Source organism: Gastrolobium bilobum, unplaced genomic scaffold, assembly GCF_033153095.1.
Source record: "Gastrolobium bilobum isolate Gb01-03AN ecotype WA unplaced genomic scaffold, APGP_CSIRO_Gbil_v1 utg15944, whole genome shotgun sequence".
Lineage (NCBI taxonomy): Eukaryota > Viridiplantae > Streptophyta > Magnoliopsida > Fabales > Fabaceae > Gastrolobium > Gastrolobium bilobum.
In genome coordinates, this window is record NW_026895277.1 from 121,159 (window position 1) to 135,004 (window position 13,846).

The 13,846-nt window shown below is 34.6% G+C and overlaps 2 protein-coding genes across 2 annotated transcripts; both read right to left on the reverse strand.

Annotated features, from left to right (window-relative positions):
* Positions 1-1,267: 1,267 nt before the first annotated feature.
* LOC133303657 (uncharacterized) lies at positions 1,268-6,781 on the reverse strand. The gene is made up of 18 exons (XM_061503605.1): positions 6,683-6,781; positions 6,085-6,122; positions 5,949-5,971; positions 5,492-5,598; positions 5,354-5,405; positions 5,186-5,270; positions 4,196-4,286; positions 3,659-3,717; positions 3,497-3,559; positions 3,257-3,312; positions 3,096-3,169; positions 2,909-3,001; positions 2,726-2,827; positions 2,474-2,554; positions 2,250-2,338; positions 2,092-2,107; positions 1,505-1,615; positions 1,268-1,405 (listed from the first exon to the last, which is right to left on the reverse strand). The coding sequence occupies exons 1-18, from the start codon at positions 6,779-6,781 to the stop codon at positions 1,268-1,270; spliced, it is 1,377 nt and encodes a 458-aa protein (XP_061359589.1).
* Positions 6,782-8,051: 1,270 nt separating this feature from the next.
* On the reverse strand, positions 8,052-10,123 carry LOC133303708 (uncharacterized). The gene is made up of 6 exons (XM_061503667.1): positions 9,359-10,123; positions 9,157-9,259; positions 9,056-9,123; positions 8,875-8,966; positions 8,500-8,760; positions 8,052-8,427 (listed from the first exon to the last, which is right to left on the reverse strand). Exons 1-6 carry the CDS (start codon positions 10,121-10,123, stop codon positions 8,052-8,054), a joined length of 1,665 nt encoding a protein of 554 aa, XP_061359651.1.
* Positions 10,124-13,846: the final 3,723 nt, after the last annotated feature.

The following is a 13,846-nucleotide window of genomic DNA, read 5'->3' on the forward strand; positions in this document are numbered from 1 at the left end:
TGGGATTACTTCTATTTCAAGTCAGAAATGCTAACCTTTTATGTCTATTTACCACTCGGGATTACTTCTATTCCAAGTCAGAAATGCTAACCTTTGATACCGGGTTTTGTAGAATTTTTTTCATATTCTACAAATATTTAAAGGCGGTGGAATTTGCTTAAACTTGTTAACTTCATATTGACGAATAATTTTCTTAAACAAGTCAAATCCCAATCGCCATTGATAACAAAAGAATTAATAGGCATATGGCATTGTGCATTAGTTAAAACTTTTGGCCAAAAATAAACAAGATATGTCCAAAGTTAATTATTTGAAGTAGATTTTATTGGGAAGAACTTGATACCTCAATATCAGCTAATAAACCTTTGCGAAAGTCACATGCAAACTCGGAGCTCGGCAATCACAATTAGAGGTCAGCGTATATCTCTAGGTCAGCCAGCGCAACAGGAAAACTAAAAACACAGAGAGAAGAGAGACAGAGAAAAACACGAAAGATTTTAACGCGAAAAAACCTTTTCTAATGTGAACAGGTAAAAAAGTCACGAGACACTAATTCAAAATCAAATAATGGGTTACAAAATATCAAACTTCACCAACAAATGGCGGTACACTTAAATCTCACCTTCAATGGTAATATTCTCTCAAACTTTTCTAAGGAGGTCTAACACTCAAACTTCTCCCTAAAAGTGCTCTTAAAATTATCTCAAAGTATCTAACCCTAACCTCTCATATAATACAAGTATATATAAGAGAGGAGGAAATATTCTAAAATATCAAAAGCAGATATTAGAATTTCTTGAGCCAGGCAAAGACATTGGACCTTGATAACATTTAAGGAGGAAAAGCCCAACAGATTCCAATATTCCTATCTCCCATTTTTGCCAAAGACCCAACAATATTTTGGTTAGCAAATTATGTCCCAAGAAATAGAATGTAGCGGTCTAAGATGGATGATATTTACTTATACAGAACTCCTCGACAGTATCCTTCATTTCTTTTTTTAGTTATGGTTACAATCAATAGCATCCTTCATATCATATACTAACCATCAAATTGCTAACAATCTACTAGCTTGGAAGCTTTTTCTTACCAGATTGAAATTTTCTGTCCTAGCAAAATAACCAATAAGAGACATCCGTCAGCACTTACGTACAAAACAAAAGATCTAGGCACGTACAAAAGTTCCCACAAAAACTCTAGACAACGCAACGTAGAGTGCATGATATGAACTACTATATTTGTTATTGCGGCCAGACATATGAGCCGCTCACGGCGTATGATGAAGATTGTTCAAGTAGTGGATTCCATTCGTATGGCGTTTCTTCGAAGGAGTTCCGTGTACTTGTGCTTTCCTTCCGAACGTCTTAATCTGATAATTTTCAAAGGCTGAAGAAACAGCTTCCACCTACGATTAATGTTGAAAAATCAGTTCTTGGGCATAAAGTGCATATTGGAAACAATTCCGAATTGTGAAGGTACTATTTTTCTTTTTGTTGTTACTAACCAGCTCAGGCTTCTTACTGTATACTCTCACTAGTACGTCTTCGTAAAATGCTGGCAACAAATGACTGATGCGGTCGTCTGAGATCGGAAATTTTTCTTTGCTCTCATAGTCCTGATACGATAATATAAAGTTGTTGAGCCCACTGCCATGTATACTTCATGCAATAAGAAGACTAGGAACCAAAACAATTTTAACAAATTATAAATGGTAGTGATAAGCATATACTTCCTACCATACAAGATGTAATTTGAAATATTATGACTTGATTATGCTTTTTACAAGGATGACAAAAGTCAGCACTTGTAATCACCTCCTAACCACTTATTGAACCAAAATAAAAAACTTATTACAGATACTATATTTCCTCCAAATTTTTACTATTTTTGTCTGCCTTTGTACAATATTACTTTATCAGCACCACAAGATTTGCAGCTAGTTGCCATACACCATTATAAGATAACTTGCTGAAAGTGTTCACAGTTTGTAATAGTTACAATTCCTAGTTAAGAAATAATAATTGGTATTTATTAATCAATGTATTAAAAAAATAGAAAGATGACTCTGGAGAATATAAGTGAATTCAGTACCTTGAAAAATTTAATTCTGGATCAGGAAGTGCATGCATAAAAGAAGAAAGATCACTTGTCATATTATGTCCGGAGTTAGCAAATGTTTAGTAATACCGAAGTTCTTTAACTCAAATAATTGTTTCTTTAACTCAAATAATTGTTTCTTTAGCAAGTACCTTTCAAGAGGGTTTTCCCTTCCACGTGTTAAATCAATTTTAACATTGCTCACAACGACATCATCTTCTTTTATAGTAACCCCATTTGTCTGTTCAGAAAAAAACTGGCATTTAGATATTGTGAGTATCGCAAGCCACCCAAAAAAAGAAAGCATACAAACATATAATGGATATACAGAGTGAAAATGGACATTTAATCTTATTGACATATGATTTTTTTCAACCTGGGAACAAACAATATCTTGGGGTGTTATGCTTTTGAAGTGTTCCAGTCTTTCCTTTGGAACAGAAAATTCATTGCAGAACTACAAAAATTAAGATATGGTTTAATCAACTTGTCAGCATATTCAAAGCTTGTATTATTGGTATATCTACACATGAATATTAAATTCTCTCCTCCAATCAAAAAGACAATCACAGAAGAAAAAGAGGTAAGGAGTAAGGAACCCTACTCAAAAATTTATCAGCTAGAGTACCTGGTATAGATCCCTTCTGCGGATCCGTAGGATCAAGTCTCTGGATTCCTTCATCTCTTGCCCGGAAGAAGATTCAATTATTTTAAGAATTGAGTCATCTAACTGAAATTTAAGAAAGAGTGACAGTTCCATAAGGCCAAATAAAAAAATCCCAACACCAAAAACTTGCAATATACTCTAGACCTTCCAAAAGTCAGATGGTTGATAAATTGAGGATGCAAGATCAAGATATGGATTTGCTTTCACCAGTGCATCTACGACCATTAATTCTATTGCCTGACAAAGGAAACAACATAAAATTAATATGTTTTTTCTTTGAAACACAAAAATAATTTGTTTTCATATCATTAAATTTTGCGAAAACACTCACCTTTACTTTTGCATGTGTATAGACTGTTCGATGCAAATCAGCTCGGGTTGCAAATAACTTGTGAATTGTCAGATCTGACCAACATATCAAACAGGGATAATGTACAATTGACTTCCAGTCTTTCACACAATAATGATATTAAGTTTTCAGTAAATACTAACAATCGTTAGCACGATAACATATTTCATCATCCATAACTTGCATGGTCTCCATTAATCTGCAGATTCAATAAAAATTAAAGTTAGTTATAATTGTCAACCCCATTTAGAGAAAACGGCCATGGAATGAAGTCAGTGCTGCATATTTCAAGAAGAAGCAAGCATTTATGCAGTGATGTGCAAATTGTCAAACTCAGAACATCCAGCACAACAGGATAAAGCCACAGAAAATAGAATAAACACCTCTCAGGCTGAAAGTTGCACCCTAGGCCACAAGCACGTGAATCACGAACAATGTAGTCAAACCTGCCAATTGTTGAATTAATTATAGTTCTACCTTCAAGATATTGGGCAGCAATAATAGTTACACAAGAGAAGAAAGAAAGGCAGAAAAAATCAACTTACTTGTCAACATCAATTCCATTGCGACCATTTGCAACAATATCATACAAGAACTTGTTTTCCTTTACATAAGACATTTTTTTAAAGGAAATTAGTATAAGAATAATGTTAAGAAAAGTGGTATGGCATCAATAAAATAATAATAATAATCAAAAGAAACCCTTGGACACTAAGATGACTTACTCTTTCTGCAGGATGGTCAGAGCTAGAAGTGATCATTTCCTGCATAAAGAAATGAAATGCATCAAAGCTTCTTTCTTGTCTACATACTAAGAAGTAGCAAAATTAAAAATTTTAGAAGTGGAATATTTTTAGTATGCAACATAAATAATGAAAGTAGAGGCTTTACAGAAAGGTGTTCATTAAAAGTTAAAACACTTCCAGCACTGGAAGAACAGACTGCATCAGTGATCCCCAAGCATTTGTTTGTCATATTGAAGGGTATCAAGAGAACAGACATTTCTAACATATTGAATTTCAGTTTTGAAAAACCACATAAAGAAACATTGAGGAAGATTCATGTGATCATTACAGTCTAACCTTCACTTTTTTTAGGAGTTCAGCATCCACATCAATATTGTGTTGATCAACAATATGATCAATCATTTTCACAGACATTTCCTCATGAGACCTGAAAGTCTTAACATTAATAATTCAAAAGGATGGATTCTCCAAAAATAAATGATTACATTTTTGTGAAGATCTAGTTAATTCCAACAGAGGCAATAAACTATTGCAGAAAACATAATATTTTGTTTACAAAGTCAAAATAATAACAAGTAATATATCGCAGAGGAAGAGCTATGATGGTCATATTCAAGTCAAAGGAATGTGAAAAAGTAATATATTAAATGAGCTATAAGATAAGGTGTCAGAGAAGAGCAATTTTGCTACAGTTACAAGCCTAGGAAAATGTCATCTTGGCTTCCTATCAAATTGCTGATTTCTGCTGTAAACAATAAACGTGAGTTCTTGAAACTTTAAAGTGGTTTTGCGATTCTTTGATATTGAAAATAAAATAAAAGGGATGAAACAGTCATAATAAAGAATCATAAAAACTATCAAATTAATCGCTAGATTAAAATGACACATTATATGAGACATTCTTATGATCTCAAAGTTCATAAATTATAATGGTCTCAAACTACAATTTTTGGGAACTATTGCTAATGAAACTTCTAACAGAAAAATGAAAGTAAAGCAACAAAGTTTACAACAAAACTCCACATGTATAAGGTCATCTACTAAAATAATATGCTATTTCAATAATTGGACACACAATATTCTTGGTCATTCAACATAATGGAATAATGGATTATCTGCTTTTGGCTATTATAATCTTTCTTGGCTTGGAATAGAACTCACAAAAAGATTGAAACTCTCTTTGACTATTGAAAAATAGATACAAGCTTAAGAACAGTTCTCATGTGCCTATTATCTACATATTAGTATATAAAGAGAACACATTTTCATAGACAATGCAAGTATTGCAACCCATAAAACATGTTTTATACAGAACAACAGATTTACCAAGTGGAGCCATTAAGAACCAGGGGAAGGAACCCACGCTCAAAAGTGTGGCTGAAGGGCCCATGACCAACATCATGCAGTAATCCTAGACACAGATATAACTAATAATAAAGTAATCAAATTAGATCAAACAAAACATAGAACTAATTAGGTACAGATGTCAGTTACCAGCAAGTTTTACTGTCAATACATCATAATGTTCAATACCAAGCTCTGGGCCCTAAAAGCATGAAATGATTGGTTAGCAGTATAATCTCATAACTCATAAGCAGTATCTAAATAAGACAATTTAAAAAGTATATTTACTTGGTATTTTTTAATGATATCAATAGCTTTGCCAGCCAGCCAATAAACGCCCAGTGAATGCTCAAAACGAGAGTGTACAGCCCCAGGGTAAACCATATGACTTAGGCCTGGATCACATAAGTTCGTAAGTTAGGTTCATTTAAAATGAGATTGGTTATATTGTTTCAAAAAACGCTTGCTTGATTGACAACTATTGAACTAGGGAAAAGTAATATCTATTGTATCTATCTATCTTTATGGTTTATGCTTATTACAGCTATAGCCAACCAATCTAACATGCAAAAGCACAGAAATAAAAACTGCTGTTAGCAGATTTGTAACAGGAAGGGGCTAAGGGAAGCTAAGAAGATTTACTATGATTTTCCATGATAAAATCATTCCTATAAATATGCATTTAAAACACATCTAATTATTTTCTACTCATATATTCCTCTAATAATTCTCATTCGTTACTCACCAAGTTGCTTCAAATCACGAAGTCTGCATAATAAACAAAGTTGAAAAAGTAAAAAAAGAAACAGAAGAAGAAAAATAAGTCAGAGTGCATTAACCGCCGTAACTATTTGACTCTGTTTTTGGTAAGGCATACTTGCCTTTGAAATTGTTCGGTGTCAACAAACTTCAAGAAGATCTGCAAATCAATAGCAAAAATATAAAAATTAAAAAATAAAACTCGGCTGCACTTTTGAATCAAAAGAAAGTGCATACTTATTTGATGATTATAAAATACCACACAATCCGGACAGCTAAGTGCCACTAAATAAAGTACGTCATTCAACAATTTCATTATGTTTACAGGTAAACTTCAAACATTACTATTCCATATAAAAAAGCATCCCTAGCTGATTCAAGGAGTACATATATTACTTTTTTCTAATCTCTGTCGCTGACTCTTGTACAAGATTTACAATGAATGCATTGACCTAAGCAGCTTAAACTCAATCATTTTCAAGTAGTGTACACATATTCTACTATTCTAGTAGTCCATCAAAATCATCTATAGAGTTCCACATTTTCTTTCAGTGACTAACAACACAGGATCCACTTCAATATATGCTAGATCAACAATAAAAAATCAATCTCACGCAAAGAGTCAAAGTTATAGAATCAACGCACAAAGAGAGAATCTAAGTAGAAACGCATTATTATTCGAGAAGGAAAGTTTCAACGAAGAATGGAAAAAGCGATAACCGGCTCGAGGAAGATGTTGCCGTGAACGTTGTCGCGAATGTGTTTCAGGAATTTCCTTTCGAGACAAACGGAGTCGTTCGTGGAAACAGGAACAGCCATGGCAGAGTCAGTGATCATCGAGTGAGGCAGAAGAGCAGAGAATGGAGCAAAGTCTAGTGTAGCTGCTAGGTTTTGCTACAGAGAAGGAGAGAGAAAGAAAAGCTGAAGCGAAAGCTGAATCAGCTAGAAATGAAAAATTAAAAGGAGTTTATGGACACGGGCACACGGCAAGTTTTCTGAAATGGCCGTTATGAACGTCAAACGGTGCCGCCAAGATGACATTCATTTTTTTCACTCGAGTATTATGCGTGTGTGTACACGCGATCCTTATTTATATAGTTATAAATGTTATGGCGTATTTGGTTTCACAGTAAGTAAGGGATGGAAAATGCAGAAAAGAAACGGTTTTCCTTAGTTTTAGTGTTTTCCTAAATATCTTAGTTTAGTTATAAATGTTATGGCGTAATTGGTTTCAGAGTAAGTAAGGGATGGAAAAAGAAGAAACGAAATGTTATGCGCGTGTACACGCGATCCTTATTTATTTAGTTATAAATGTTATTGCGTATTTGGTTTCACAGTAAGTAAGGGATGGAAAATGCAGAAACAAAACGGTTTTCCTTAGTTTTAGTTTTTTCATATATATCATTAGTTTCTTTTACTGCTCGACGTTGCAGCATCCAATTTCATGGTTCCTTTGCAACGTTGCACGTATCTTTATCCTAAACTAGCCAGCTTGCTCCGTGCCAGAATTGCATTAGAATTATTATGTTTATGTGTATTTTTTTTGGGTGAATCGTTATAGGATTGTGCTGAGTTGAGATGTGGCCAGAGCTTGCATTGTTGGTAATAACTTTTTCTAGGAAAATAATGTTTTTTAAGAATCTTTTTCAGAAAGTTGATAAAAAAGAAAAGAAAAGAAAAGAAAATTCTACAATTAAACTAATCCAAGCCTGCATAATGTTTTTTAAGAATCTTTTTCAGAAAGTTGATAAAAAAGAAAAGAAAAGAAAAAAATCATCTACTGCTATTCAACAATAAAATTAAATTAACCAAACAATACCTAAAATACTACTGCTATATATGCATATTACAAACAATCATCTACTTGAAAATATCAAGGGTTTTTCATATTTATTCTTAAACTACCTACATGCACAAACCTGATGCTCAGTATTCAGTTCTAATCAAACAATACCTATATATATTGAATATTGCAAACAGTCATCCACTTTAAAAAAGCTTTAAGTGGCACGTGACATAAGAATTAAACTGCTATTCCAAACCCAGAACACACCATCTTGAAGAATTTTTGACCAATTGAACAAAAACATTAAGGATTTTTCATCTTTATCCTTAACTTTCGTGCTATCTGTGCTGCTTTAGGATGACTAGGCCGTTTGTTGCTGTGGCACTGTTCTACCTCAACCCAGTTTATAACTTTTAGTATGAGAGATTGAGGAACTTTCCGAATATCCCCAACCGAAGCTTCCTCCTTTGTTTTCTTCAAACCTGTCTCGAAGGCCTTCTCTATGAATTCCATAAACCAATTTCCAGCTTCTGTTTCAATCTGCTTTCCCAGTTTGATTGTATTGCTCAAACTGCCTGATACTGGTTTCTTATTCTCGTCATTTTCAACAACAGTTTCCAGTGGCATTTTTGCAAGCGGAGTGGAACCTTTCTTCTCCGAAATCTCCTTTTGGTTCGTACTGAATCTCAGAAGCTTCCCCATATTTGTTTTCTGCTCATGTCTTTCAGGAATGGCAGCCATTGACTTGTACATAGCATACCTTCTTTTTGACGAGTTTGGTTCAGAATTACCCAATTGGTCCATGGAATTGTGCGTAACTACATGTGAAACCTGTGACTCTTCTTTAGCTTGTTTATCTGATTTTTGAGCCACTTCTGAAGCTGAAGTAGCTGCTTGAATGGACATCATATCACTAACTGCTTGTACAATATCGTTATGGAATTCCAAAAACCGTTCAAAACTGGCCGCAGGAGCATCAGCTCGAGCTGATTTGCATAAATTTGAGAACATCCTGAAAGACAACACAAAACAAGAAATTTCATTTATCAGTTGCTAAGTTTAGTATAGGCAAAGAATAGTACAAAAAGTGCACAGATAATATAAAGTAAAATTGAAAGAAATATACTTAAGGGACCGAACTACTGTCTCAGTAGCTGAAGCATCTCTTAATGCTTGAAGGGCAATCTTTTGAGCCACTTCTCTTTGTTGTACAGCTTCCTATCATGTAAAAACCAAGCAACATAAAATAAATATGATTATAGATACACCAATGCGAAAGACTAAATAATGGCTTTTAAATTTTTTACCTTCCCCAGCGAGCTCAGCTTTCCTGGTAAATTCATGGGGAGGCTAAGATTGTTGCAGTTATCAAAAGCTGAATTAGTTGTAGATTGAGATTGTGGTTGACAAGACACATTCAAGTCCTGATTGTGAGCATCTCCAGCAACATTGATGGAAGTTGCTACTCTTGCATTTCTCAAACGGGGTGGGGGAGTGCCACTTTTCTTTTCCTACAATTAAAACTTTATCACTTAATAAAAGTCTATCTAAGCATTGATTGTTAACTAAGCATTTTTTAAATATCAAAGAGGAAGGAACAATGTACCTACAGATGACTTGAAGGGACTTAAAGGTATCCTAGGCTCTCGTTCACATACACTCCTGCTCCTGGAAAATTTTGTGTTAGAAGAAGTGGCTACCACACAGCTTTTTCTAAGCAATGCAGGGCTTTCTCCTTTAGCATCTGTCATCTTTGCAAGAAGCCCTCCACCAACAGAGCATCTGATACCAGAAACTGGAGTTCCCTCCTTTGATCCAACTCTCCCTCTAATCATTGGTGACATAGAACTTTTCACTGGGGTACACTGATCAAAATCCAAATTAACAGGCTTGAAAACCATGGGAGATGAAATGCCATCGGGACCAACACTATTATTTCCCCAAGAACCTCTTCTAGGGGCTGAAGTGGACGAAGGCTTGTGTTGTTCTGTTCTCCCTCCCTTTTCTCTCAGACCCATCAACGGTTCAGGGGTCCCAACAAGAGGGTGTCTTCCGGGGAGTGGTTTAGCCCCTTTGACTACCGGAACCGGTGACCCCGGTTCCAATCTATCGACATAGATGAACTGACCAAGCTGCATTTTGTTGCTGAGAACAAAGTCATCTTGGTCAGAGGGAAGACTGACATAGATGGAGTGTGATGAATCGGAGACCTTGATGTAAAAACCTTGCTTGGGTAACAGGTTTTTCTCGTCGAGATCAGCAGGGACAATGTCCGTGACCTGCAAGAGCGAGCTTCGGTGCTCGCTTGTGGGTTTCACACCCGTGTTCAAACCGTTTAGGAGCTTCAATAGAATTCCAGGTGCAAGCGTTGCCATTTTGAAGAATGTTTTGAGCGTAAACAAAGAAAAGGGTTTCAAAGGAAAGAGAAACCTGGTATGAGATGGATTAGGGAAATGAATAATGCATAGAAGTATTAGGATCAAGAAAGGAATGAAGATGAGTTAAAGAAACCTGATGAGGAGGTTTGATGTTTTTGTTCACAGGGTTCTTCTGAGTTTTTTTCACGGAAAGAAACAACTAGCTGTTGGCAACGGTAAGTAGGGCCAAACTTTTTTGAAATTCATAAATATTCATAATGGTTGGACTAACGGTCATATTGTGTTGGAGCCTCATTCATAATGCAACCAAACCAACCAAAATAAAAATGTTATTTTTATGAATTTTGTTTTGCACGGTTTATATTTACAAATTTTTTTTGTTTACAAACTGCACTGTATTCTCTTGGGAGAACACTCGTTATATTATCTTCTCCCGAGAAGAACCTAGTGTAATTTGTAAAAAAATTTAAAAAAAAATTGTAAACGGATCTTTCCCTTCTTCTTTTTTTTTCCCATAAATTAACTTTGAAATTTTTTCATAAAAGGCTTCTAACAATTACCTCAAAGAATTTTTTGTTCACCGAAATTTTTTCCTTGATAAATAACAATGTTCAATTAGACAATGAATTTAATTTTGATACATTTTTGTTATAATTTTTATTTTATTTTAGTATTGCTCAATCATATATTGTTATGCTTCAAAACTTCTATTTTTTTGTCATCTCTTTTGGTGATAGAATTAAGTGATAGTATTAAAAACAGTAAAATGCTTCAAATAATTTAATTCTATCACTTATTACTGTTAAAAATTTAAGATGATTTTTAAAATAATTTCAAAATAAATAACTTTAGATATTTTTTTTAATAATAAATTTTATTTGAAAATATCATAATTATAAAAAATAAAGTGTAGAAAAAATAAATAATTTTATATTTATAAGACCATAAGGGTCTAAGTGATATATTTTTGTTATCAGGATAGGTATAACTAAGTGAATGTTTGAAATCACATAGGATTAAATGACAAACTTATTTAACTATAATGGATATGAATGATAAATTTGAAAACATAAAGAGTTAAGTGATACACCATTAATCCACGAGGGTTTGAAAATGAAGTTTGTCTAAAAATTAAATCAACCTTGCACCTTCTCCCACTGCCATAAATGTTCACCAGCTTCTATCTATAAAATAAAAAAGAAATGGATCTTTTCATTTTTTTAAAAACATGGGAGGGTCATATAGGATAATAATAACTATACAAAGGTAAATGAATCATTATGATTTAATAATTACTTATTTTAATATATTTTTTCTCTCTCTCTTTTTTTATCATTAATTCACTTTTATATGATTACAATTGCTCACATAATCATGTCATGTCTTTCTCAACATGAAAAAATCTACTCTCAAAATAAAATAAAATAAATAATAACGAAGAAGAAGTGAATATTCGGTTTCTTCTATCTAAAAAGACTCATTTGAATTAGAGAGAGATTTCGAATTTGTGAAGAAGCCTAAAAATAATGGGCGAATCAAAAAATATTGTGAAGGGCGAGGGTATCACAAATATAATATTTAGTAACCAAAATAACAAAATTAATTCTCACAAAAAATAACATAATTGACGCTCATAATTAAATGTCCACATAAATTTAAGGAAAACATATTTTTACTTTTAGTGCAAAAAAAAAAATTTCTACCATTTTCACATAAAAGTGAATGGGTTACATTCTATCTCATTCATTTAAAAATGATTGGGTCCGATATGAAATCCATTTATTTTTAGTAAGTGTCAAAAATTTTTATAATATTGAATCCTAAATTTAAAAGGAGGTAAGGTAACCCCTTTCCTCATTCCACTATTGCATAGGAGAGAAGATGAGTTTTGTGTTGGAGATTGTTAGGATATCAATATTTGTTAGGATATTATACTGTTAGATATATTATACGGTTAGATTGTTATATTGCAGATTCTTTAGTTTGTTACTAGATAGTTAAATAATTTAGATAGTTGTTTTATCTCTTATCATTTCTCTGTAACAAATCGTGTATCTGTTTTGCCAATTGCCTATTAAAAGGCTGCACACTTGAATAATATCAATAGGTTGCATTACCAAGTTTATCTTGGTATCAGAGCCCACCAAAATTAAACAACGCTTCCGCAGTGTGAGAAAAAGTGCGAAAGCTTGCCCTACGGAAGATGGCCAGCAGCAAGATGAAACCCTCGGATCCTGGATCGCCATTTCATCTGGCAGGTTCGGATAATCCGGGAATTTTGCTTACAACTGTAATGCTGCGTGGAGAAGCCAACTATGAGAATTGGGCAAAGCTCATGAAAAACGCACTAAGAGCGAAAAATAAGTTAGGTTTCGTTACTGGAACCGTAAAGAAACCAGAGGAAGATGACGAGGAAGAATGGCGAGCGTGGGAGATGTGCAATTCGATGATCAATGGTTGGATACATAATACCATTGATGCGAAATTGCAGCCATTCATCAAATGTTTTGATGAAGTAAAAGATTTGTGGGATGATTTGAAGGAGAGATATGCCGTGGAAAATTCTCCACGTCAATATCAACTCAAGACCAGTTTAGCTAATATAAAACAACTTGGAAATAGTGTGGGTGAATACTATACCAAGTTAAGAGCTGTGTGGGACGAACTTGAAGGGAGTAAAACCCGCAAGACGTGTGACTGTGGAGACAAGTGTGCTTACGCAAAGGAGATCAAAGAAGAGAAGGAACATGACCGTGTTTATCAATTTCTCATGGGACTTGATGAGGCTGTCTTTGGCAATTTACGTTCACAGATTTTGAACACCTCACCTTTGCCAAATGTCAACAAAGTGTATGCAATTGTTACGCAAGAAGAAACTCATCGTAACATTGCCCGCCATCAGGAAGAACGAGAAAATGTGGTAGGATATGTAGCTCAGGTTGGATTGAAAGACAAGATGGAAAGTCATGATCAGCACACGATCTCTGGCAAACAAGCCGAGAGAGTGCTGTGTCCTCATTGCAGGAAAACCAACCATGATCCCTCACGTTGTTGGAACGTCATTGGATTTCCAGCAAACAGATTTGGTGGACGGGGACGTGGAAGGGGACGATCAGGAGGAAGACATCAACAAGCTCATGCCATGCAGACTTGGGAAAGCTCTCAACCAGCCGTAGCATCCTATCAAGGTGATGCACTTCAACAAGCTGCAGCAGCAGCTTCTTACCAGAATAATGTGCCTCTGCAGGTCACAGCGAATTCAATGTTGACACCTGAAATTATGAACAAGCTCATTGCCTTGGTTGAACAGCCATCCAATGATAAATTGTCTGGTAAGATTACACACTTTCAATGGCTTATTGATAGCGGAGCCTCTCGCCACATGACGGGATCCTTGAATTTGTTGACTAAAATTAGAAAGATTAATCCTTTGTCCGTCACTTTACCAAAAGGATCTGTTACTCTTGCAGAAAAAGAAGGAACAATGATGTTTAATGCACAATTCAAACTATCCAATGTGTTATATGTTCCCCAATTGAGATGCAATCTGATTTCTGTTTCACAGCTATTGCGAAATAATAGCAGGATGGTAACCTTTACTGATAAAAATTGCCTTTTGCAGGACCAAATACTGAAGAGGGAGATTGGTTTGGGTGAGCTCAAGGAAGGAGTGTATGTGTTTCAGCCCAAGCATGCTTCGGTTTCAGCAGTTCGAGCAGA

Bases quoted from the DNA above. Each gene is read 5' to 3' on its own strand.
- LOC133303657 (XM_061503605.1), bottom strand. From the start codon at position 6,781: ATGGCTGTTCCTGTTTCCACGAACGACTCCGTTTGTCTCGAAAGGAAA. The intron at 3,560-3,658 runs GTAAGTTGATTT...AACAATTGGCAG, and splicing joins AATGGAATTGATGTTGACAA to GTTTGACTACATTGTTCGTG. The intron at 3,170-3,256 runs GTTAGTATTTAC...TATGTTGGTCAG, and splicing joins ATGTTATCGTGCTAACGATT to ATCTGACAATTCACAAGTTA.
- LOC133303708 (XM_061503667.1), bottom strand. From the start codon at position 10,123: ATGGCAACGCTTGCACCTGGAATTCTATTGAAGCTCCTAAACGGTTTG. The intron at 8,967-9,055 runs GTAAAAAATTTA...TTTACATGATAG, and splicing joins AGCTGAGCTCGCTGGGGAAG to GAAGCTGTACAACAAAGAGA. The intron at 8,761-8,874 runs GTATATTTCTTT...GTTGTCTTTCAG, and splicing joins ACAGTAGTTCGGTCCCTTAA to GATGTTCTCAAATTTATGCA.